Source organism: Salminus brasiliensis, chromosome 2, assembly GCF_030463535.1.
Source record: "Salminus brasiliensis chromosome 2, fSalBra1.hap2, whole genome shotgun sequence".
In the NCBI taxonomy this organism is placed as follows: Eukaryota; Metazoa; Chordata; class Actinopteri; order Characiformes; family Bryconidae; genus Salminus; species Salminus brasiliensis.
This window is the reverse complement of record NC_132879.1, coordinates 53741352-53768486: the sequence shown is the minus strand read 5'-3', so window position 1 is coordinate 53768486 and position 27135 is coordinate 53741352. Positions and strand designations below refer to the sequence as shown.

At 42.1% G+C, this 27135-nt stretch overlaps 1 protein-coding gene across 1 annotated transcript; it reads right to left on the bottom strand.

The window, feature by feature from the left end:
* Positions 1-6898: 6898 nt before the first annotated feature.
* Positions 6899-26533, bottom strand: tmem168a (transmembrane protein 168a). The gene is made up of 5 exons (XM_072673984.1): positions 26492-26533; positions 22216-23387; positions 18751-18893; positions 12888-13162; positions 6899-9305 (listed from the first exon to the last, which is right to left on the bottom strand). The coding sequence occupies exons 2-5, from the start codon at positions 23299-23301 to the stop codon at positions 8758-8760; spliced, it is 2052 nt and encodes a 683-aa protein (XP_072530085.1). The 5' UTR covers positions 23302-23387; positions 26492-26533; the 3' UTR covers positions 6899-8757.
* Positions 26534-27135: the final 602 nt, after the last annotated feature.

Sequence of the window (27135 nt, the reverse complement as noted above, 5' to 3'; positions counted from 1 at the left end):
GTTGTGGGTTCGATTCCCAGGCTCAGCAAGCTGCCACTGTTGGGCCTTTACCCTCACTGCTCCCTGGGTGCTGGAGTTGGCTGCCTACCGCTCTGGGTGTGTGTACTTACTGCCCCTAGTTTACTAGTGTGTGTGTGTGTGTGTCCACTACCACAGATGGGTTAAATGCGGAGGACACATCTTGCTGCACAGTGACAAATACGTGCACCTTTATCAATGTTCACAGCATTCACAACACTCCTCTGTAGCTCAAGACAGAGGGTAAAACCCCTGAGTGGAACTTTCTTAATCTAGTACAATGTTGCCCTGAAGTGCTCCTGCATCTAAAAAGAAATCCGAAGCATATCTGTATACCCAACATCGCTGATTCAGCCAAAACAACGAGTCTTTAAATATTCAACTCCTTTGTTACAAACAGACTGAAGCCATGCGTTGTTAAGCAAGGGCTCCCATTCTTATATCCTGTAGGCCGTGATGAGCGAAAGGTCATCATTTTTGATAGACGCTGCTGAACACACCCCCCCCCCCCCCCCCCCGGCTGTGTAAATGTAATTAAACGAAGCCCGATGTGGAGCTGGTCATTAAAATAGCTCAACCTAAAGAGGCTGCTTAGCAACAGGGCCTGTGTGTGGTCACTGCCAGCTCATGCCAGAGAACAGGGGAGGGTCATGGAAGAAAAATGGCCCTGCCTGCTGAAATTAGGATACGAGGCCTCCTGCTATTTCTAAGCCTTTTCTCTTAAGCACACAGTGCTTTGTCTCTCTGAGAGGGGGAAGGAGAACCCAATTAAAGTATTTGAGGAGACTAGTTTTATCTGATAGTACAGCCTGAGACGGTCATGATGAATTATTGGGCTTTTAGCTTATGTTTTGCAACCTCCAATATTCCTGTATTGGATTTTTGAAATAAGAAAATAAACAAACAAACAAACAAACAAACAAATAAATAAATAAATAGAAGGTATTGGAGGTCATTGAAATCATAAGGTGAGCTGCTAATGGGTAATAGGTGCTCCAGGAACCATTTTTGGTTCTTTAGAGTACCTTTCAATAGAGGGTCCCTTAACCCCTTAACACTCCAAGGCATATTACACACTATGGTGTATTACTCAGTAACTACAGGGACTTCTGTACAAACTGGTGGGGCTATTCTCTGGTTTGTTATAACACTTTTAGCCCACCGGCAGCCCAAAAAAGGGTTAAAGGTGCCAAATAATGCATTTATTGAGTATTTGAAGTTGTCTTGGATGTGTGAGTAGTAAATATGGGATTTCAGTTGAGTAAAAATGCTCATATGTCATTTACCAACCCTATTTACAACCCTGTTATTTTGCCTCAGTATTACACATGCTCTGTTCTTAAGAGACAGTAGCCGATTAGCTTTTAGCCTGGCCCCCACTCGCTTCCCCCGGGTTTGGCCTTCTTTTTCCTCACCAGTTAAAAAAATAAGCTCTCCTGGTGTGTGTTTAGCTCCAGTCTGGTGCAGCTGAGGATGCCCAGTTAGTTTTCGAGGGAGCTGACGATGGATAGAAGAGATGGAAAAGAGCTTAGCTGGTGTTAGCTTTTAGTCTGGCTCAGCTCCCTGTTTTCTCCCTGACTTTCGAGTTTGAGCTCCCCTTCTGCAGACACTGGCACAGGAGAACCCAGAGCCACGAGGTGTAGTTCACGGAGGAACCTGTAATCCCATAACTAGCGGAGTCTGAAGGTAATGAGCTGCTCTCCAGTTCAACAACACCAGAGGCCGGGTTCACAGAAGATGATTTTTTAAAATGATTTTTTCCCCTGAATTTCATACTTAAGAAAAAAGTTAAGATAAATGAATAGATAAATTAATATTCTTAAAAAATCTTCTTCATTTTTTCTGATTATTTTTCTTTAATTTTGTGAACAACTGGTATTCTCAAAAAATATGCTCTTAAATATTTTCTTAACCTTACAAGTGCCTCACACTGGTCTTAGACTGTAAGAGCTCAGAAGGTCGGCCTCTAAAATAGTCAGTTTAAATAGTTCAATTACTAGAAATAACTGGATTAAAATTATTCTAGCTCTTGTTTACTGAAACTGTTTGAACGCTTAGTTTGATTCTGTTTTTCCTCCAGTTTGCTCTTCGCTGATTTAACAGAATGTTGGAAAATTAAAAATGCTATTTTGCAGTGGTTATGATAAGCTGGTAAATGACTAGACTATATTACAAGACTATATTACAAACTTTAAAAAATAAAAAACAACAACAATCTTAGATCTAAACTAATTAATACTTTCTTAAGACAATTTTTGAGAATATTTGAGAAATTTTTTTGGAGAATTGCATTTAAGAACATGCCTATGAGCATCTTAGTGTTTATCGTCATCCTTCCTGTCCTGACGTCGCTTCCCATTTTATCATTTTCCAGCTTTGACTAGGGCTTTTCCGATCTAGTGATTTGGGATCAGAGGCCGATCCAGGGATTTTTAAGGGATTCTGTATCAGCTTCAAGGTTCCAATCCACTGCCGATCCTTATATTTGCAGACCCTTTAGGCACCGTTAATAGACATGATCAACAGCTCATTTTTGTGAAAGCTAAACGAGGCAGAGTTCATCTGTGGGATTATTTCAGTGAGTAAGACAAAACTGAGCGTTATTTGAACTAATAAGGGCGGTGACGTTACCCGTTAGCAGCCAAAAAAGAAGCTAAAGCTGGCTTCTAATGCTAACTCTCCATTCCACCACCTTAAAAAGTGTCGCAGTTACAGTGTGTATGTTTAAACAGCAGAACAGAACTGCTATATTATTTAAGGTGGAATTGAAAGTTTGGGGAAAGGAAAACTTTAGCAGCAGGTAAAGGTTGTAGGTTTGTTCCATTTTATCTATTTGGTAAGATCTAACGTTCCTCGCATCCCGTCTTGACTCCTGAATTATGCCTGGTTAGAGACCAACAGAATGGAGATGCTCTGTTCTACCAGCGGGAGAACCACACTCCTTACTCTGGTTCTAAACCAGCTCTGAATGACGCATTCAGACTCAAAGAGGCATTAACTTCACTGACGTTGGTTTGCAGATTCACCCAGTTCTATTCTGTTCTCTGACCTAAGAGCTTTTGTAACTGCCATTTTTTTTGTTTTCAGTTTCTGGTCGCAGAGTAGTAAAGAGCTTATACAGCAGATTATGAGGCATCATCTAAAAGCTTCAGCTGAAGAAAATGTTCCTAGAGGAGTAGGTTTGAGTCTTCTGTCACCTTCAATTCTTTTAAAATCCCCAGGTCAATGTGACACGGCTTCTTGTAGAAAAGTCCAGACCACACTGGACTTCCAGCACCAACTGCTTGATTCACACAGTAACGGCACAAAATATGGAGAATAAAGGAGGCAAAACAAAAGAAATATTTTATTATTCAAATTATTCAAGCCCAGTTGAGCCCCAGAACATTTCAGAATGATCATAAAATCAAGAAAGCTAGAAATCAAAATTTAAAGGGCCGTGTTTTGTGGAGTACTTTTCTCTCAGGGTCCAATTATATGGGTTTTCTAGGTTTACGTACCCAAAACACTCATTATTCTCTCTATTCCTTATAAATGAACAGGCTGTTACTCTGAAACATGATATGTCCAAATATTTATGGACACCCCTTCTAATGAATGCATTCAGCTACTTTAAGTTGCACCCATTGCTGACACAGATGTGCAAATGCACACACACAGCTTACCTAGTTCCTGTAGAGAACTACAGTACTGCCAATAGAATAGGACTCCCTAAAACAGATCAACATGGATCTTTAAGCACCATGCTGCCTGATACCAGGTGTGGGCTAGAGGGGTATGAAGCCCTCCAGCAACACTGAGCTGTGGAAGAACTGTGTTCTCTGGAATGGTGGATGAGTTGGGGAGTTGTGGATAATGAGGTGGGCTGGTGATCATCCTTGTTGCTAAATGCAATAGAAATCCTTACAGTAATGCTCCAAAATCCTCTCCTTTCCTGGAATTTAGAAACTACTGGATACACTCTTGATTTCAGAAGAAAAAATGGATGAGCAAGTGTCCCAATACTTTTGTCCATATTGTGTATTTGTTTGGGTGCCATGTATTGTGGCTCATCAGAAAAGCAGTCTGGTTCAAAGGACTCTGTATGATGCCAAGCTGAATGGGAGGGGCTAAACTGCTGTACAGGAGCCAGTGGGAAAGATGGGAAATCTGTAAAATAATGGAGTTTCTCTGCAGAAACTTTATTGAAAAGTTCTGTAAATGTTGTTTTCCACTGAATTTTAATAGGAATATTTGATTTATTTTTACTGTACACACATACATATAAAAACTAATAAAATGAAAGAAATAATAATAATAATAATAATAATACATTTCTTTGTAATAATAAATTATCTAAAGTTAAAATTAATTTTTTTTATAAATTATTAAAATGATAAAATAAGGTTAAAATAAACCTTATTATGCATGTTAAATTACAGATAATTGTTGTAATTTTACATACATCTGATTATAATTTAAGAAAGCAGAAAATGTTCTGTAAAAAATAGGAGATGAATGTATGTATTTCTAAGATGGGTAATAAATTTAAAGAGAATTGCTGTAATTTTAGCTTAAAATACAATTATATCATTATAATTCTGGAATAAATAATTATAAAACTAGAACTTATTTTCCAGAATTTCAATTAATTATATTTTCCATAAAATTATGATTTTTATTTATTTATTTTTTTTTTTTGCAGTGTAGCTATATACATAGCACAAATACGGCGACGACATGTAGCTGTATACATGTATACACACTCCTTAAGTCTATCCTTTTTCTCGGTAGTCCACCTCGCTTGCGACTTAGCCACCATGCTTTTAACTTGACGACACGGACGAGTTTCTTTCAGCTTGGCTCTCATTGGTCTCATTGGTTGACAGTCGTTCAGGTATGAGAACAAAGTTACTTTTCCCACAGGAGAATCGGCATCCACCCCACACTACAGGCTACTGACCTGTAAACTTTACACGTTTCATATTTACGAACAGGGTAGTCTGGTAAGATCCATATACGATAAGAAACCGTATACAGTTACCCTGAAATCTGGAGACGTTTTGCAATACAAAGAGCAAATCGGACTCAAAATCGGCCCAATCCAGTAGATTAGCCTGTACTTCGGGCCGGGCATTAGTTCCCATAAACGGATCTTATAGAGTGGGTAATTAGGTTGGGTACCTTTACCTTTTTTATCCCATATCCCAGCTTGGAAAGCTGGGGTCAGAGGGCAGGGTCAGCCATGCTACGAGACCTTGCTAAAGGGCCCAACAGTGGCAGCGCAACAGACCTGGGTATTGACCCCACAACCTTGTGATCAACAACTCAGTGCTCTGACCACAGACCTGAAGAACACACCCATTACACCCTGCACCAGACTCTGTCATTTCAACAAAGCAATGCAGTGATTCTGAATTGCAAACAAATAAAAACTGTGGAAAGAGTAAGCTAATAAAATTGTGTAGTCTAATCCACTATGTCTATATGTGTGTGTGTGTGATTGACAGGGCCTGACTCAGCAGTCGTCCCTGGGCCACAGAGGAGTGCTCTTTTATTACCTAATCCAGTTTGGGAGATGAAGCCAGCCCCGTAATCTAATCTTCTCATAAATGATTTCTGCTGTATACATGAATCACTGACCTTAGCCAATAACGCTACACTTCCCAGCCTCGGCTAATGAAAGAGAAAACACTGGCTTTATTTCTTTATTTCACACAGAGCTGGGATGGGGGTGGGTGGGGGTTGTAGCTTCTGGAGACTCTGGAGCTCTGACTGCTGCTAATAAGAACATGCAGTGACACTCTACTCAGCGTATGTATTCAGACTTACAGAATCCCTCTCTCTCAAAAAAAGAGAAAAGAGCCTCGAGGCAGAAGAGGTTCGTTGACCAGTTGTCCTGAACTAATAAAATGCATCAAAGTGGCTCTTAAAAGCATTGGCTGGAAGACATGTTCAGATGGAGTCTGAGCAGCAGCACGAGGCTGGACACACTGTGAACTGCCTGCTGTCTGGACGGACTGATATCCTGAATTTTGTGCCACTACACAGATCAGATCACTGCTGTCTTTACTGGCTAAAGATTTTTTTTTGCTAATAATTGGATCCTTTCCAAAGGTCCATTCATTATGGGATGTTCGGAGTGTTAATAGTTGAATAATGAGAGTCACAGTCCAGGACATGGAAGTGACCAACTGTGAAGCTCAAATGCTGTACATAACAGTCCCGAATCGTTAGAGGCGGAGCCTCTGTCATTGACCACGCTCGCCTTATTTCAGGTTGTTTTCACACATTTTACCCTGTTTTCCTTCTTGTCTGTCCTTCATGTACGCCCTCCCCCCTTATTTTCTTTACTAGCTTTTTATCTGTTTGCTCTACACATCCTTCATCACCCTTGACTACTGTAAATAACTTTAAATATGTTTCTTATTTTCACTTTTATTTGTTATTTGTTACATTACGCAAAAAGGACAAAACGAGAAGACAGCAGCACTATCTGGCAAGACTCAGAAATAATTAGTGCTTTTGTTACAGTGTTAAGATTATGCGATAATATGACTATAATTGGGGGCTTTTTAAATTATTATTTATAAAGGATCCCTCAATTTAAGGAAAATTAGCATAGCAAAATAACAGGGTTGTAAATAGGCTTGTAAAATGATATCTCAGTATGTCCTCCCCAAACCAACGCTACACCCTTAAAAACAGGTGTCATTTTTAAATGGTTAAAAAAAAACAAAAAAAAACAATATATATATATATATGACAGCAAAAATATGCACAGTATTCCACATGAACAACCGAAAATCATGTGTATACAGAACAGATATACATAGACAATACAGTATATTCGTCATAATTAACCACACAATACAATGCTTGAATAAAACATTTATTCAGGTCAAATGAGAATGATAGAATTCGACAACGTGCCAAAACCTGTACAAAGCTTCTCCATTTCTGTAAAGTTTAAAAAAACAAAACAAAACAAAAAAATAACTCCCTTATTATGTAACTGCACTGTCCCAGAGAGAGGGCCTGTACCCAGTGCTAAAGTGCACTCACTCATGCAGTATTCTCCAGAGGAACAGAGGGTCAGCCCGAGCTGCCCTCCTCTACTCACAGCGCACCACACACCAATCAGATCTCTGTGGCAGCTCCTGTTTTGCTAAATGTGTGTCATGCCTGAGGCAAAAATAGGCCTCGTAAATGATCATTTTCAGTCACCTACCCTTCATAGAAAAAAGGCACTCGGAACTCAATAAATTACCACTTTACCTCTTTGTATAGTCAAATGAACGTGGACAGCCGCAGGCACTTAAAAGCTAGACAGTGAGGAGACTGACTACTTTTTGACTCACGCAGATATGCACAACGACAATGATATTGGCATCACTGATACACAATTTTTTTTTGATTGTATAATCAAGATTGTGTGGATCCCGAATTCACAAAGGTTTAGCGTACACATAATGAATGATTAAGTAGTGGATACAATAAATGATATGCATGTTTAATCACTAAGACAAATAAACTACACAGTCCTATCAGAATATTAGGATCACCTACCTAACAGTGCAAATACCCACCCTTGTCTCGGATGACACTGGACTTCTGTTATTAGGTGATGGACGATGTTCATTATAGAGGTGAACTGGTCCACAGAGGCGTGTTGATTGCTCTGTACCGCTCACTGGAGACATGGGACACCACTGTTAAGGCATTGGGAGGCACTCGGTACACCAACACTACAGTGGCTCTGGATCAGCCCACAAAGTTAGCGGTTTCCAAGATGCTACCACCCTTCGCCCACTGTCCCAGCCATGTCAGAATATTATAACCACCCCTGGTTTGGAATTAACTCGGCCCGGGGCGACACAGATGGTACAGAAATCACTTGCACATGTAAAGAAGCAAGAAGGACAAAGGGCGCGATTAGACTGATGTTCAAAGGGGTACGAAAATAGGGTACCGGGCTAAAGGTGACAGCATCTCGGAAACAGCTAACTTTCTGGGATAATGCAGTCAATGCCACAACGTCCTGCTAGTGTCATCCCGTGGCAAGGGTGGTTATTCTCATTATTGGGTAGGTGATAATAATCATTTTATATTATATATTGCATAGATGACATAACCTTCACAGTAATTAGTTGCTAAACCTGATTATATGACCTATAATCAAGAGCATATCGTCACTGTCATGGCCAAATTTTGTAACTCCAAAATAACAACTTCACAGGAGATGGAAAACCGTTCTATGGACTCAATGTAAGTCAATGTAAAAAAGCATTTAGTTCAAGTCATTTTGGAGCACAAATTATGATGAAATTTATGTCATAATGTCCTAAAAAGATCAACTGTCAAAGTCAAATTATGTCAAAAAAAAAAGAAAAAAAAGGAGATACAAGGATTTTGTATGACAAAGAGGATATGTAAGAAATCCCAAATACTGGCAACAGTATTGGTGGACATACGCAGCATCAATTATCATCAATTATAAGACCCAGAATTTATCTAGTGAGCTGATTTTCTCCAGCACAAAAAGCCACAGTGGCTATCTTGGCTATACAGAAGCGGCAGAATTAGACCATGAAGACCACAGTGACCTTCAGAAGTCATGGCTCTGCACTGAGGCTCCAACTTAGGCAAAACTAAATAATGAGCACTTAAACCAACAAAAAAGCAAGAGAAGGCACATAAAGTAAGGCATATATTAAGTAGAAATAGAGCACGCTGCGGCATTTAAGTCTTTGCCTGTGTCTACGATCGTACCAGTTTGATTCCCTGACCTGTGTCCAGGATGGTGGGAGGAAACCAGGCCAGTTTGAGTCTCCTAAAGCAGCGTAGGCAGGCTCCGCACAGCCACAGCAGGTTCAGCCCACAGCACCAGTTGGCTACAGCCACCAACGGGTAGGTGGCCTGGGGGAAGTGGGTTTTCCAGTGCTTGGCTACATCGTTGCCAGTGGGCAGGTGGAGCCTGTAGTCGCTCCAGCACTTGGACACGCTGTACATGGCGGTGATGAGCCGGCCTCTCTCCGACCACTGCACACCGCTGTCTGGGTCGCAGTTATACTCCACCCACTCGGAGGTGAAATCTCCCAGACGAGGAGCGTCTTGACTCTCGGCATCCCCCGTCTGACTTATCTCAGCTCCTTGAACTGCCACATAGAGCCCCTCCACCCTCCTCACTGCCTTTACCCAAGGCACAGAGTGGTCTGTGTCCAGAACCAGGATGAGACGAGAGGAGAAGCCAACATTCCGCTCTCTCCACCAATCAAGGAGCTGCTCCAGGCGCAGGCAGTCCCCACCTGAGAACGCAAAGGTGGCCCATTAAAAATCATCATTCAACAATAATCAGTTTGTAATAATGGATTGTAATACTATTTAATAAAGCAGTGCTTTTCAGTTCCAGTGTTTTCCTTGCTCCAACACAACCACTTCAACTCAATATGAATGTGCTGATTAACTGAGAAGAAGGAATCAGGGGTGTTAAAGCAGGGGAAACCACTGTACAAACCTACTTAGCCACCAAAATCGATAGACGGTTGTCTGGCTGAATGTCGGTTGCAATGTCGGGTTACCAAAATTCAATGTTATGATGTTAAGTAAATCAAAATCCAGGGTTTTTGTAACGTCACATACCAGCATTTTATTCTGGCGTAAAATACTCTAGCTGGCAGTAGGGCTGGGCTGTATGACAAATATGTGTATCACAGTATTTATTTATTTATTGACTGCATGACTAAGACCTTATATATGTTCCTATAAAAGAGAGGGAGAGAAATCGAGCAAGGAAGGAAAAAGAAGAGCGAGAGAGAACGAGAGAAAGAGCGCTATGCTTGTGATCGGCATGGCTGTGGCTGAAGTGTCTCACAGAGCCTCTGTTTGACTATCTCTAATATCATATCATATCTTGAGTTTATGGAGTAGCGAGCAGGTTTTTCTGGAATCAGGTAAATGTAAAAACAGCCCGGTGGTCTTTGGGCTCACACTGCACAATCTATGATGGTCCTGTGATATATGGCACCAAGACATTCATGAGATCCATTAACTTTTAGGTGGATGTGCCATGGATCAGATATGAATCCAGTACATCCACAGGCAAAGCATGTATGTGTACCCAGCCACCCAAGTGATGTAGGGGCAGATTTATTGAAAATGTATTGAAAATTAATCCGAACTGTCGTTCAGAACCTTTAATCCGTCCAGTCCAGTCCAGTCTTCCCCAGACATGGAAGCAACACATAATAGGGACCTCATACATCTGAGCAACTCAAGCAGCTTATATTACTGTTTATTGATCATAATCAAGGTAATTTGAGATCATATCTTCTATCACTACTCTGACTGATCTCCAGCTACACCACAGGGTGTATGGCACTGTTTTTGTGAGGTATCGGTCTCGCAATCACCATAAAACATATCTTGAGCCACAGAGCGATAGCGTTCGTTGCTCTCAGACATTGATGAGCCTCGGGAACTCAACACTTTGTCACTGTTTATTTATTTATTTTATTTATTTAATTTTGCCCTTCCTCTGACCACTGTTGGTAGTTACCCACCACAATTGACTAGGAACACGCCATAAGACTTGCTGTTTTCGAGACTCCGGACACTCCAATTTGTCGCTCAGGCCTTCGGGGCAATATGAGAACCGTTGGTTCAGTTACTGTCTAATATCTGAGATTTAAACATGCGCAGATAGGGCTGAATAATGAACATTATTCACATCATTTATGAATGGTCTTAATGTTTTGGCTCAATGGTGTAAGTACATTAGTTATATAATAAATTCTGGACGAAAAACAGGCTGTTTTTGCAGCTTAGTTTCCATATTTGGACCCTGTGGACGGTCTGAACTGAAAACTTTAACAGTCAAATTCTTGATTAGAAAATGTGGGAAAATTGGTTTTTCATGATATGGGCCCTTTTAAAGTAGCCTGAGTATTTAGTCAGATTTAATCGTGACGATTAGCATGAATGGGTGGAGAAGACAAAAAAGAAAAAGAGGTGTCATTTATAGACACAGCCGAAGGTGGTAAATTTGGAGAAAACCGAGAGACTGCAGAAAAAGCAAGTGTAAGAAGTGTTAGCGAGAGACATGAAAGGAAACACTGTGAAAAGCACACCTCCCCACTGAGAGTTTGTGTGTGTGTGTGTGTATGCGTGTGTATGTGTGTGTCAGTGTGAGAGACAGGCCCTGTTCCGCCTTCATGCCCCGGTCAGAACCGAGAAGCGGCGCGGGGCCGTTTCTCGGCTGGCCTGGTCTGATCAAACAGCGTGACACAGGCTGTGACAATGCGTATCCCTCATAAGGATTAATAGCTCAGTGAGGTGCAACACGCACACACAGGCAAGAAGATAAAGCGGGCCGCAGACACGGAGCCAAGATAAGATATTTCTCCTACAGTTTGGAGAGCTTTCAGAACAATGAATAGTAAAAGGCCAGCCAAAACACAACAGGTCCTGCAAAAAGGCTCCTGGTGAGAAAGGCACGTAGGTATTAACAGCATGGAATAGCATAAGGTGTCTGATAAGGTTGTGCACAGTATTTGTAACAAGAGATACTTCTCTGCCTAAACTGAGAATGGTACAACATAAATAACCTTATCAAGCACCAGATGTGATCATGCCACTTCTGATAAAGCATTTAAACTTTAGGTAGGCATTTAAGATTAAAGACCCAGGTCAGGACGTGTCTCCCAGAGGGGAATACTGCAGCTGATAAGCTGCATTACACTACCATTCAAAAGCCTAGCCTGGAATCCCCTGTAGTATTAGTGCTCGTTTTGGAATGATACACATACTCAATATACACTACAAGCCCAAATGTTTGTGGACAACCCTTCTAATCAATGCATTCAGCTACTTTAAGTTGCACCCATTGCTGACACAGATGTGCAAATACATACACACACCCTGTGGAGAAGTACTGCCAGTAGAATAGGACTCTCTGGAGCAGATAAACAAAGATGAACCTATTGGCACCATGCTGCCTAAAGCCAGGCGTGGGCTGGAGGGGTATGCAGCCCCCCAGTATTGTGCTGTGGAGCAGTGGAACTGTGTTCTATGGAATAGAATAGGGGCACACAAAAATGAAATCCATAAAAAAAGCCTTTTAATGAGAAAATCACTTGTTTTACCCAAATGTTACGATGAGTTTGTCGAAATGTGTCTGGATCAAAATTATTTAAAAATATTCAGAGTTCATTCACACTTTAATTAATCAAGATACGTTTGAACGTCTTAAGGACAACCGGAAGTCATGAAATCATAAATAATAAACTGTTATCTGTCTCGAGATCGGATTGCCACCTTTCAATGGCATTCTGGATATTATTTATTTATTATTATATTCAGAAAACAGAAATAAATAATATATATATAAATAATCAAACAATTTATTTACTTATGATCCAATTTTCTTCTCAGTTTAGCTGAGCCAATTAGCCCCAGCCACTCACTACGACTCCCCCAATCACGTGCAATGCTCCAAACACTAAGAGGGCGAGAGCAAGCACATGCCTCTCTCCTATACCTCTTTTTGAACTGCCGTCAATACAGTATCCCTAGGCAGCCAACGCACTCTAATGAAAGTGCCAGATTTCCAGCTCTGAATTTCCAGCTCCCAGGCGCCTGTGTTGGCTAATTGTGGTCTCTCCTGCTCCGGCTGCTGATGACAAACCGGCATGACCTGGGATTTACACTAGCGATCATTGGGCCATAGTGTCAGTTGGCTTAGTCTGCTGAGCCAATCATGGAATATGTGCACTAGAGAGCACTATCATCATTCTACAATAATTTTTATAAAAATTTATCTAAAGAAAAAAACGCTTATTATATTGAAAACCGTGATTGAACTTGCAATATTTAGGCTTTTTCAGACTCACCTGTGAGGGCCCAGTCTCCAGTGGGCAGTGTGTGTCCACTGTAGTAGATGAGGTAGGTGTCGTGACGCGGACCATCAGCTGTGCGCAGCTCGAGGAAGGACCGCAGCTTGGCCTGCAGCGCCTCCAGACTCAGGCCGCTGGTGGAGTAGTCGCAGCCAAACGTCTGTATAAGGTGATGCGAGAAGAGTCTCTGCACGGCGTTCAGCGTGGCCGTCGAGCGCAGGTTCAGCTCCTGCACCTGGTCTGGGGGCAGCAGCACCGGCTGACCGTCAACACTGCCCACACAGAGGGAAGAGGAGAATGTGTGAGAAGGAAGGATGTGAACAGTGTGTTTGGTCGCAACGACCAGAGCATGATGTTCCAACTAGGGATGAATGACATGTTATCATCACATGGATAAGTATTTGTTCATTAAATTAATGTTCAAATGAGACATCTGTACCTCAAAATAATGCATTCAGCTTTTTGACTGAGCCTGTGGCCTAAACCATGCTACAATAAATAGGCTAAAGTATTGGGACACCTGCATATTCATTGTTTCTTCTCAAAGCAAAGGTATTTCTTAAAAAAAATGCTTTTGCTACTGCCAAGAAAAGGCCATCTACTGCATACTGGAGCATTGTGTAAGGATTTGATTGCATTCAGTGACAGGAGTGTTAGTGAGGTTGAACCTCATCCCAAACTCATCCCAAAAGCATTGGACGGAGCACCATCATTCCAGACAACACAGTTCCACTGCTGTGCAGCTCAATGCTGGGGGGCTTCATACCCATCAGGTCCACAGTTGGCATTAGGCATAGTGTCAATAAGCTCTAGAGAGTCTTATTCTTTGGGCAATACTTCCCTATAGGGACTAGACAAGCTATATGTGTGCATCCAGACCACTAAGGAAGCCCTTCTAAGGCTAAATTCAACAGTTCCTTCAAAGGAATATGGACGTGAGGCTAAAAAGGCTAAAAGCTAATGCTGGGCAGACCACAGCAGGAAGAAGGGCCACTGTGGGTAACCATGCTGATGCAACGAAGACAGGGGCCGCTGGTGAAGCAAGTAGCTGCTAGGCTTAAAGTTCAGCACCTGAAGTGTCATGAGGACTCCGACTCCTATCCAGTAAGGGAATAATTACAACAACAACAAAAAAAGTGTTATAGTTATTGCTACAGTGCTTAAAAGCTAAGCTCTGCAGCTACCGTGAGCCATCTCTGTGCTGGAAAACGAGCCAATAATAGCAGGGCTTATCGTATTTCTCACCTATAATAGGAAACTCCACGAGTTTTATTTGGAGGTAAAATAACAGGGTGGTAAATGGGTCTTTAAATCCGCATCTGAGCATTTTTTCCGACCCAGCCAACGACACAAACTGAGCACCGTGTTAAAAAACTGAGCAAATGTATTCCATGGCACCTTTGAAAAAGAGGCTATTCAAACAGCATAGATATTTAAAATGCCCATCCCTACTCTTAAACCAGGCTGTAGGTAGCAGATGAGCAAGGTAGGAGGATGAAAGGAGATGAGAGGTTACGAAGAGGTGGATGAAGATGATGATGCAGGAGCAGACGGGCCAAGAGTGAGTTAGGTGTGAAAAATGCAGCAAAGCATGAATAGATCAGGAAGGGTTAGGAGGGGTAGTCATACAGCAAACGCTGAAAGGAAGGTACATCCAAAGAGATCAGGCTGGCAGTGCAATAAATTGACATGAAAGAATTCAACATGACAGCGAAAAAAATAAATAAATAAAAAAAGGAGCGAGAGACTGATCATAGCCTTTCCATATTTACAAATTCCCAGGAAGACCTGATTCTGAAGGTCAAGGTTGTTTAGTTATCCATTCCACGAAGAAAAACGCTCTCGCAGACCACATTTTGCATACTGCCCTCCACACACACGCCCACTTAAGGTCAAGACTACTACGACCCTCCAGCTCTTGTTTGCTGGGCTGTATGATCATTAAAAAGCCCATTAAGCTGGGAAGCCTTCAAATGAGCACAGAGAAAAGGGGAAGTGAAGAGGACCAGGGCTGTGCACATGCTTGCTGAAGACTGAAATGGCAGATCTAAAACACACTGACCCGTGAAAACTACCTGGCAAGGTGTTCAGCTAGTCAAGCAGAAATGACGCCTTCCCTTCTATCCTCTCCTGTCTGTTTCCCCCAAACAGGCACACTCTCCGCTCCTCTGTCCAATTTACCTTTCGCTTGGAGTTTTAACCCGTTATGCTCCCTCCGCTCTCTGCTTTCGAGCACGAATGAAGGTCGATAATGAAAATACAGAAGAACTAACTTTAGGGACGGTATTGCTTTTACATGAGGAGCCGGGGTGATGGTTTTCCATCACACGATGTCTATGATGTTTATGATGGATTTGCATAGCCTGTGATAAGCAATCACAGTTTACTTTGCTACAGAACATTGCCAATCACACCAAAGCATAGTTATGTTATATTGTTGACGTGGTCGGTGTGGCCTGCCAGTGAGCTACCACACCAGGGTTCGATTCCTGGTCTGGGTGACTATGTATGCTGCGCTACACCAATAAGATTCCTCGGGCAAGACTCCCAACACTACACTAGCCCACCTCTGTGATCGGAGTAACCTTGTAAGTCGCTTTGGATAAGAGCAGCAGCTAAATACCATAAATGTAAATGTAACAGTAATGGCAATGGTAACATGACACTGTTAGGCTATATTGATATATTGATATATAATCTATATAAGATTCATTACATGTAACAGGGTTCAAGCAAAGCGGCAGTTAAAGGTCAGTAAGGCTGGTCACGATAACTATTTACTTTAGACGATGCATTATCTCAAAAATAACTGCGATAAATGATATTACTGTCATTTTAAGACCATTTTATTTCAATGATAGAATGCTAATATAACAGCATAATAATGCAATTAGAAACTTTTTACATATTTCAGTGTACAAAGTCATATACTTGAGGTAATACAATGCATATTATTGTACTGTGAGCCATAAAGAATGCAAGTAAATACTTATTGGACTGTCTCTCTATACATGTACATATAGACTTAGACTTATATATATATATAATTTTTTTTTCCTTGGATTAATGTAACCTGAGGTTATTCTCATTATTTCTACTGTGTGTTTTATAGTAAGTGAAAGCTGCTGGAATCTTTACAATTAATTACATAAGTAATTTCAATACCCCACCTCCCCATGTAAAACTACACCCATCCACATAGTGCTTAAAGAGACTCACTTATGTGAATATAAGCATCAGTACTAGACTCAATCAGGAGAAAAGGTCATTTTGTGGGTCATCTATAAAGTGTGAGACTAATGGATATAACTTTTTCACGCTGTAGACCAGCCTATGAGGTCATTAGAATAATGCACATATAATGAGTTTCTGTTGACATGCCTGCCTTGGCCGTTTTATAAGATACACATATCATCCAGAAGCAAAACGTGTCTCTGCCAATTCTGCCCTGGAAAGGGACCACCATAGGACCAATTCTCAGTGCAGCAGTGACACTGGCATATTGGTGGCATGGTATAGTGTGCGGCACTGTAATGCGTGGGTTATATATACAGCCCCATATATATAGTGAGTATCTCTCCCCCTTTGCAGCAGTAAAAGTGTCTATTCTGATGGAAATGCTTTACACTGTGGTTGAACATTGCTGTGAGGTTTTGATTACACTCACAAGAACTTTAATGAGATGGCTCAGAATGGTTTAGCAGTCTAATGCACTACTACTATGGCCTGGGGGTCATGAGTTCTGTATCCCGAGCCATGTCACTTTGCCATCAGTGTTCGGAGTCTGAGAGAGCACAATTGGTGTGCTCTCTCCAGGTGGGTATATGTCGCAATGCTGCATCTGGCAGTTGGAAATGAGGCGGTGGTTGGCTTTGCATGCATCAGAGAAGACATGCGTTAGTCAATACTTTCCTAGAGAGCATTGGTAGTGCTAGGAGGAGCTATGAACAGGTGGGTTAACTGGCAGCACCAAATTGGGTGAAAAAGGGACAAATCTAACAAACTAATTAATTAGATGATTGGTGGATTAGTTCTGCATCATAAATGCCACTCCAACTCATCCCAAAGGTATTTAATAGCGCTCAAGCACAGAGAGGACACCGCTCCACTGCTCCACAGCCCAATGCAAAAGGGCTTTTTACCCCTCTAGCCAGCGCCTGGCATTGGTGACAGTGACCTTAGGCTCATGTGCAGCTGCTCCATAGAGTCCCATAATGTTCTCTTTAGTGATTATACAAGCTGTGTGTGCACAACTGCATACCTGTGTCAGCAGCAAGTGCTCCTTAAAGCAGCTGAATTCACTTTTTAAAAGGGGTGAGTGGATCCTTTGGATACACAGTGCACACCGCAGTGTACCTGATAAAATGATCAGTTCGTGGGAAAGGTAGGTGTACTTAATAATGACTACTTAATACCCAAATATCTGAACAGACAGGTCACCGTGGCACCTGCCACAGACAAAAGTCCTTTTACTTCATGCCCTTTTTCTGTCCCTCTCTCCTTTTTCCCTCTCCTTTCTAGTCTCTTTCAGTCTGCCTCATCTCCCCGAGAAACCCTCATCATTGTAAAAACATGATCTGCGCCCATCAGACAGGAGATTACACCCTGCTATATTCCCCTCATGTGCCGGCTCCCTGCTGGGGCCTGGCTCTTGGTGTGCTGGAATACTGAGCACGACGGGCCGTGGGGCTGCATCCTAATCATCCTAACAGCAGCCTTCCTGCCTGGAGCGCTCTCTCTCTCTCTGTCTCTCTGACACCCCCACCCAACCCCACTCGCCCGGCATGGAGGAGACACGGCCCTCCCTACAGGGCTGGCATTAGTCCATGTTTATTAATGCCTATTAGTTTATTTCGCACTCCGTTTACCGTTGCACCTTTGGGGAGTTCCAATCATCAACCTCCCCCTATGCCTTAATGTCCTGAGTGGACTGCTCAACATGGTTTCCGATGTCGTGAGACAGGCAGACGGCAGGAGGCTGACTGGGACAGGGTGAATATTAGTGACGATTTAAAGCACGTGCTACCTAAAAAAAAAATAATAAAATAAAAAAAAGTCCTCGAGAACACAATCATCCCAGTAGTGAACACAGAAGTGGTACAGCGGTCCACAACTCATGCTGTATGAAAAGGGCGAGCGCTGATGTGGTAAACAGCTCTCTAGAAGCAGGATGACTGTATGTACAGTCATGTGAAAAAACAAAATAAGGACCACATGAAATCCTTTGTCTTTAACCTATTTAAGAATATTTCAGACGGACATATTCATTCGAAAAATAGTGAGAATGTCTCTAAAATTTTGTAAAATGTAATTATTAGAAATGTAATTTTCTCCAAAGAAAATTATTAATACTTCTACTTCTACTTAATTATTACCCCCACAATTATTACTATTTCAGATTTCTAAAACTGCAGAACATCAGATGCAGGCGACTCGAACATGGCCAGAGAGGATTTTAGAGGAGCCTTGGTCTTATCTAAACCTCAGGCATTTAGTTGGGTTTACCGGGAACAACCCACAAGACCTGCCTGACGTTTTGGAGATGTTCTGACCACCACAGTCGTCTAGCCATCAGAGCTCGGTTGTTGTCAAAGTGGCTTTCCCTGCTTTTAACACTTTTATCACCTTTAAGAACTGACTGCCTAATATATCCCAACCCTTGACAGATGAAGCCACTGTAGATAAAGATCAATGTTTTTCACTTCACCCGTCAGTGATGCTGACGTTATGTCTGATCTATGGTGTATCTGACATAAGCTTACAGCCCAGATAGCAAAATCATTTCAAGTAAGCTTCGGTTCATATTGCTCACATGTATTGACTGCATGGTTATGTCTCAAGTGCAAGTGTGTGTATTTACCTGCAGTAAGTGGTAGGAATAACCACTGCGTAGCCCACACAGGTCCCTCCCAGGCAGCTCCCGAGCTCATGGAAGAGGCCGTGTGCCAGAGACTCCAGAGACAGCACCACCAGGAACAAGCTCATGAAGAGAGCATTGGACAACTGCAAGCCAGAAAACACTTCATTACTCCACCATAACACTGTGCTTCTGATTCACCCTGCAAAACTAATGGTACTTATGTATAGACAAAGCTGGTGAACGCTAGAAAGAAAAGAAGGGCAGAAACTAGCGTGGGACTGCGTTGATATATATAGATATATAAATACATATATATTAAAACACACCTACACAATGTAAAGTAGGGGTGTAATAGTACTATGTGGATTTGTACCATACCATCATGGCAAAAGGGGTCACTATTAGGGAAATATGGTCATTTCACAAGCATGTCTGCCACTTAGGAGCCTTAAGCTGTAAGCCCTTGGATTTGCATGGCATTGTGGGACCTGTAGTGGTTTAGGAATACTGTTATGGTAACTGTAGTCTTGCTTGCTTTTACAACTGACCTCATTCGGGTTGGGCTGTATAATGGTAATAACGTATACGGCAGTATATCTGTAGACATGATCTCAAAATTATAAGATCACACTCTGAAAACAGGTGGGAAAAAGAAAAACAATCCCACTGTAGGTGCGGGTTTAGCGACGCTGAGTTCGGCTGAAAGACAGAGGAAGCAAACCTGGATGAGCCAGTCGACTACATGAGGCTGAAAACAGTGGAAAATACTCCTATACTCCGTTTCCTTGACTCTGTGGTGTCTGATATGAGGCTTTATCTTCTAAACTGGTGTGATTTGAGCCTTGGTTATCTGAGACACGGCCTGTGCTGTGGTGTTTAGAATCAGAATCAGAATCAGAAGTATGTTACACATACAAGGAATGTGTCTTGGTGAGAACAACACGTATGACAAGTAACAAAAACACAGAACACAGATTATTTACAGTATTAAACTAAAGAAAAATTACACTAAACAATAAATAGGATAGGGGATACAATTTAAAAAGTAAGAAGTACTAAAGGTAACAAAGAGCTAAAGAAGCTGAGAGATGTGAAACAGATTTAGTTGAAAAATATTATACATAGAAACTTACAGATGACCTGAACATTTACAGAAAGAGAACATCTGTACAGGTGTGCCAAAAGGCATAGTGCAAATAGCCTGCTAGCTACCTCCAAACCCAGCAGAACCGCTCTCTTATTTGTCCTTTATCTTATTTTATCCACAATCTTTGCAGCGACTCATGTGAGTTGTGTGCGTACGGGTTGGGTAATTGGTTGTCCAAATTAAGGAAAATGAAAATGGGTGAAAATTTGGATAAAAATGATACCTTATTTTATAAAATAGTACCAACGGAAGCCAAAACACAGCGGATCAATCTCTTTATTTCAGACCGCTCAAAAGGTTCTGAAAGTTCATCTTTCCACAGTCTGCACAATCCGTGGGTTAGCCCACTGTGTCTAATAAAAGATTTCACAATAGACAGACAGCCCACATTGTCTGTTTTTCTCAGGGCAAATCTGTTAAACCTCTAAGTCTATATGTACAGTTTCTCCAGAAGTTGGGTTATGGTCAACCCAACTCCAAGACCCGTCAATTCTACTTACACGACTATGCAGAGACACTAATCAATCTACTACTAATCCACCCAGTACGGACTTCAAACAAACAAATGAAAATGCTAGTGCCTCAGACACTATGCTGCCCACACCACGGCCTAGAATGAATCATTTGACAGTTCATTATCTTACCGCCTAGTGGTTCACTGCTTCTGTCAGAAAAGGTACTTCTGCCCAAGGTCTAACAGCCGGTACGGCATGCTGTCCTCATTTCACACGAGAGTAGCAGTAGGAAGACGTGTACTATTCGGTCACTTAGTAATCAACAACAGCGAAGCTTAGTCATCGTTCTGCTCTTTATGTATTAGTTTTGATTTTCCAGTCATCAGATGAAAGGTTTGCGAGGATGAAACTTAATGCATATGCTTAAGGACACACTCGCAGGCATCCAAGCAATTCCTGACAGCTTCAATCATCTGAATTGGTTTCTGAAGATACAGTGTAAATTGGAAATTTCAGCAAATACAGTTTGGGTCTACAGGTTTGTTTCTCTGGGGTTTGATTTACAATTTCAGGCATAGGATGTGAAAAATGGGAGAGAAAGAAAAGCTCTGGATAATTTTAAACCCCTCCTTTACACACACAGTTAGTACTCAGCCGCACAGCTCTGGCAGGGATAAGTGCTTTAAACACTTCTATAACCACCAATTAACTTCCTGCACTTTTCCACTGCAAAGTTATTTTTCTGCCGGATTTTCACTCTGTGTTTTTTGTAGCTATAACTGGAATTTAAGGCAATGAGGGAGGTAATACATTACATACGATATTAAATATACACACTATATGTCCAAATATTTGTGGACACCCCTTCTAATGAATGCATTAGATACTTTTAAGCGCCACCCATATTTGACACACACACACAGCTTGTCTGGTCCCTGTAGAGAAGTACTGTCAATAGAATAGGACTCTCTGGAGGAGATAAACCTCTTCAATCAACCTATTGGCACAATGTCTAATGCCAGATGTGGACTACAGGAGTATAAAGCCCCGCCAGCATTAGGACAAACTGTGTTCTCTGGAATGATGGATGGAGAGTTGGGGATAAGGTGGTGGGATGGTGATCATCCAACGTCCTGAACTCACTAACACTCTGGTTGCTGAATGCAGTCAAATCCTCACAGCAATGCTTGCTTTAAAATCTAGAAAGCCTTCTTCCCTGGACAGTAGAGACAGTTACTCCAACAAAAGCAGAATAAACTCGTCTAATGCCCTTGATCCTGGAAGATACAATGAACGTGCAGGTGTCCCAATACTTTTGTCCACATTTTGTGTATGATTATTTCTAATTAATTAAATTTTTTAAGCTAAATTTAAATTTTCAATAAAAAAAGGTTAATTTCCATTATATTTTAATTCTCCTGCTTTAGTGTTTCACAACATTTTTTGCCACACAACATATGTGATGCTTTGACAGAGAAAGGCAGACAGTCTTTCAGTAAACAAAAAAGCTAAGGCCAGGTTTCCTCAGCTAGTGTTACTATCCTAGCCCTGTGCAGCTTGTATCTTTCAGCTGGAAAACAGCCATATGAAAGATGCCATATGAGTAAATGAATCAAAATAAATAGTTTACAAAAATTTTTGCGGTATAGTTTAGCTGTGTTTCATTTATTATGTGATATCCACAAATTTAAGGTACTTTTAGGCTGAAAAATCATAAAGGAAACACTGCATTTATTGCACATTTTGCTTGGCACTCTGCTCAGTTTTTGCCCAACGCTACTATCTGCACTCTATCTTTTTTTTCTTTCAAACTAGAAATCCTAAAAAGTTGTAACACCCCTACAGAAATCTGACCCATCTTACCTGCCATGAAACAGCCCCTAGTATAGCAGTTGAGACCAGACTGAAGAACACCAGCCGTTCAGAGATGAGGCAGAAATGGCGCATCCCCCTGGAGGCCATGACCCTGTCCAGGCTGCGCGTGTCTGAGCGCTGGGTGGCTCGGACCTTCTGACACTCACTCAGCTTGGTGTGGAAGCTCCACAGCGTGACTAGAAACACCACGTGGCACAGCATCCAGAAGAGGCCGAACACACAGAAGCCGGGGATGACCAGATACCAGAGCTCCAGGTGACCTAGCTTCAGGGCACAAAGCACAAAAAACATCAGCTCAGTCACACCCAGCGGGAGGAGAGTGAGCTTCCGCCACAGCCGACCGGTGGACATGAAGGGCATCCAGCGCTCAGTCACGGACAGCCCGCCGAAGTAGACGTCCAGGAGGGGCTCACAGATGAGGCGGCCTAGGTAGCAGCCCAGGGCGAAAGGGTTGGTCTGAACCTTCAGAGCCTGGAAGAAGGTGACGGAGGCCACCACGGAAAAGCAGATCAAGTTGGGAAGGGCTAGGAGAGACTTCATACGCAGGTCTACGATGATGACCGCCAAGGCAATCAGCAGGGCAATGACGGCTACTGCCTTGTGGAGAACCATAGTGGTGCTGGCAATGCCGAACCCCAGAAGCTCCAGCAGCTCGGCCGAGGTAAGCACAACCCTCCGGTAGCTGACACTGCCGCACAGGCGCTCGGTCAGGGCCCACAGCGACCGCACTGCCACGCTAGCTACCAACAGGTAGTTTGTGACCTGCTCTTTCACGTTCATCTCCAGAGAGGGGTTAGTGAGGAAGCACAAGAGGCCCTGCAGGAAGCCGAACCACAGGTGAAACAGGCTGAGGCTAGCCCACTCCATGGAGAAGTAGTAATACAGGATGCTGGAAATGCCCAAGACGAAGAGACCCAGGATAAAGATGACCAAGATGGTGGGCTCGGACGTCTGCTCCCACCGCACGTACATGCCCAGACATACAGCCACCAGCAGGTTTAGGCTGGACAGGTAACCCAGGCAGCGGATGGAGGACCACATGTCCACCTCCTTATCCGGTTCCTCTGGGCTCATTATGGCTGGGTGGAGGCTCCTCTGCTCAGGAGTAGGCTGGTGCTAAAGACAGCAATTCATGGAAGTTGATTGAAAATTTCATGTCTCTGAAACACAAAAGAGGACATGCCAGCATTAAGGCCACATTAATCACAAAAGACCAATGCACACAGCTTCACACATATGGAAGTAGGGCTGCCAACCTTTTCCCAATTTTTTACGACCCCATGTTGCCTTTCAAACCAACCTCTGGATGAATTTGACTAGTAATAAAGTTTCCTACAGCTGCTGCATCCTGATTTCACTGATTACCCTGCTCAAGTCTCTCAACTTGCATGAACATCATGACCATCCTGGTCCACCAGTATGACCAGCTTGATCAAACTCATCTCCCAGAATGGTCATCAAACCATTTTCACCTGATGACCAGTTTTTCAACTACCTTGGCAATCGAAGACCACTGTAGGCCACCAGAAACTGCAATATTGATAATGCTTAAACCTGGGCCATACCAGGCATTTACTAGTGGCCCACATACCACTTTGAATGATGGCCCAAGATGTGTTTTTTGAAGCCCAACATATTTGATACAATTCTTTATATACACCAACCAGCCATTACATTAGCACCTGTTACCTGCCGCATATTGAGTAGGCCCCGCTGTGCTGACACAACACACCTGACCATTCAAAGCATGGACTTCACAAGACCTCTGAAGGCATCCTGCTGTGGTATCTGGGGCTGAGCACTTAGTACCAGGTAACCAGTTAACATTTCTTGGAGCACTTTTGGAAGGTACTGACCCCTGCATATCAAAACAACCCACACAAGACCTGCCTGATGTTTAGGACATCCCGCCAATAGAGTTTGGCTCAGATTCTCATGCTTGCCCATTTTTCCCCCAACACCTTTATCACCTTCAAGAACTGACTGTTCACTTGCAGCCTAATGTGTAGATCCCACCCCTTGACAGATGAAGCCCCTGTAGATGAAGATAATCAATATGTTCAATTCACCTGTCTGTGGTGCTAATGTTATGGCTAATGTTAAAATCTGTCTGTCCCAGATGTGAGAGGGCAGCACCTCAGCACTTCCAACCACTCAACCCATAGTTTAACAACTAGATCTAGTTGTACATTTTCTGGCAACCACATCTGGCCCACCTCTGGGTCATCACTGCAAGTGTTAGGTGGGCCAATAGGAAATGTGATTTGGCACAGGTTTGGGCCATGTTAACGGTGCTATCAGAGAACCACAGTCTGGACCGTCCACAGTCCCCTTAGTCAGCCAACTGACTGCAGGAGCAGGAGCAGGAGCTGGAGCTACACACACCCCTCTACACAGGTGGGACAGAGGTGGAGAGGGTGAAAACCTTCAAATTCCTTGGCGTTTATATCATCCGGAAGTCCCAGCAGCGTTGTGTTTTCAGTGAAGGCTGAGGAAATTTGGCATGTCAGCCAAAATTCTCAGCAAGGAGTACGATCGAGAGCGTTCTCACCAGCTCCATCACGGTCTGGTACGGAAACTGCATCGCTCAGGACAGGAAGGCTCTCCAGCGTGTGATCAAGACTGCACAGTCCATTTCTGGAGCAGCCTTCCCCTCACTGCAGGACAACTACAGGACCAGGGTCACACAACCTCAACCTCAACACAGCCTGGAGTGTGTACAGGAGTGTGAAGTCCAGGACAGCCAGACTGACAAACAGTTTCTATCCACGGGCCATCAGGCTTGTAAACACACACTCTGAACTGGCTGACCTTTGACATGCACCCACTAATATAAGCCCACTACATAAAGGTAAAGGTGCACGTATTTGTCACTGTGCACTGTACAGCGAAATGTGTCTTCCGCATTTAACCCATCTGGTAGTGAACACACACTCACACTCACACACACACACACACACACACACACACACACACACACGTGTTAGGGGAAGTCAGTACACACACACACACACACACACACACACACACACACACACACTCCAGCGCCAACTCCAAGCGCCCGGGGAGCAGAGAGGGTAAAGGGCCTTGCTCAAGGGCCCAACAGTGGCAGCTTGCCGAGCCCGGGAATCGAACCCACAACCCTGTTATCGATATCCCGGCGCTCTAACCGCTGAGACACCACTGCCCCTACATGCATCATTGCTACTGTTTAATTTTGCACGTGCACAATGCAATGCACTTTACACATGTATATATATATATATATATATATATATATATATATATATATATATATATATAACCATACTGTACTGTACTCTTACACACACACATATATATATATATAACCATACTGTAACCATACTGTACTGTACTCTTACACACACACACATATATATATATATATAACCATACTGTACTGTACTCTTACACACACACACACACATATATATATATATATATATATATATATATATATATATATATATATATAACCATACTGTACTGTACTCTTACACACACACATATATATATATATATATATAACCATACTGTAACCATACTGTACTGTACTCTTACACACACACACATATATATATATATAACCATACTGTACTGTACTCTTACACACACATATATATATATATATATATATATATATATATATATATATATATATATATATATAACCATACTGTACTGTACTCTTACACACACACACATACATATATATATATATACTCTTGAATCTTGAACTGGCTCATAGATGGACACTACCATTACTACCATTACCCCACATCTCAGCCTATTTGGGGCCTGGCCATCTGAATGTCACCCCAATAAACTGTGAAAGTTGGCAACTCCACTGACTATTCAGGACCTGTAAGTTAATACAGTGGCTAAAAGCAGCTTACAGCTCAATAACACTCCTTTATCTGTATAAATGTGTTTGAGAAGACAGTAAATCTCTACAGAAAACACCTGTAATTCACACTGAAAGACGACACTGCTACTGAGGACAGAGAAGCTGGTATCTGAGCAGGTCACCCCTCCTGACTGCCACATCACCTGCGCTGGGTAGCTACACAGGCTGGCGTTAGCTGGCCGGCCTGCCTTTAGAGCTGCTGTTAGGAGGCGAAGCTGCTCCAACTGTACACCCAACACCTACAGTCTAACACCAGCCGGCTTCTAATGTCCTCTCCGCTTAAGTAAATGCTCACACATTTCTCATAAAGTCAAGGTAACGCGTTATAGCACTTACATTCACCTACGATACGCCTTCCATGCTTCCGGGTCGCCGTGTTACCGGACTACAACTACGGAGTCTGAAGCGGCTCAAACTTGGTCAAAATACCGACTGCGGAGAAATGAACCATCTAAGCTTGAACCATCAAATAACTGCCATAAAATTATAAAAATAATAATTATGTAAAGCTGGAGTGTGTATCTGACTTTCTGAACAATTATTAAAAAAAATAAGTTAAATAACATTTTGCAAATGTGACTTTTATTTTGTATATATATATATATATTTTTTTACCTTTTTTTATTTTTACTTGAATTAAAACATATTAAACACACAATTGTTTGACTACTTTTATTCCGAGTTGCCTCTATTTTACTCAAGTAATGTTTAATCTTACAAATCTGTATGTATTTTTCTGGTGCAGGCAGTGTGTGGATAACCCACAAAGGAGCAAAAACATGCATCTGGTTTTGTAATGAATGATTATTTATTTATTGTATTATATATGATATTATACAGATAAGGATTACAAAAATATACTTTATTATACTTTATTTCTATATTATATATATAGAATATATATTACGTATATAGAAAACGTGTGTAATGTACGAGATGATGTTTCAATATATTTAGATGCAATATATTTATATATATAT

Coding starts and splice junctions, on each gene's coding strand:
- tmem168a (XM_072673984.1), bottom strand. CDS start 23,301: ATGAGCCCAGAGGAACCGGATAAGGAGGTGGACATGTGGTCCTCCATC. Junction 18,894..22,215: donor TAGGGGCTGTTTCATGGCAG/GTAAGATGGGTC, acceptor TCTGGCTTGCAG/TTGTCCAATGCTCTCTTCAT. Junction 13,163..18,750: donor ATTCCTACCACTTACTGCAG/GTAAATACACAC, acceptor CTGTGTGGGCAG/TGTTGACGGTCAGCCGGTGC.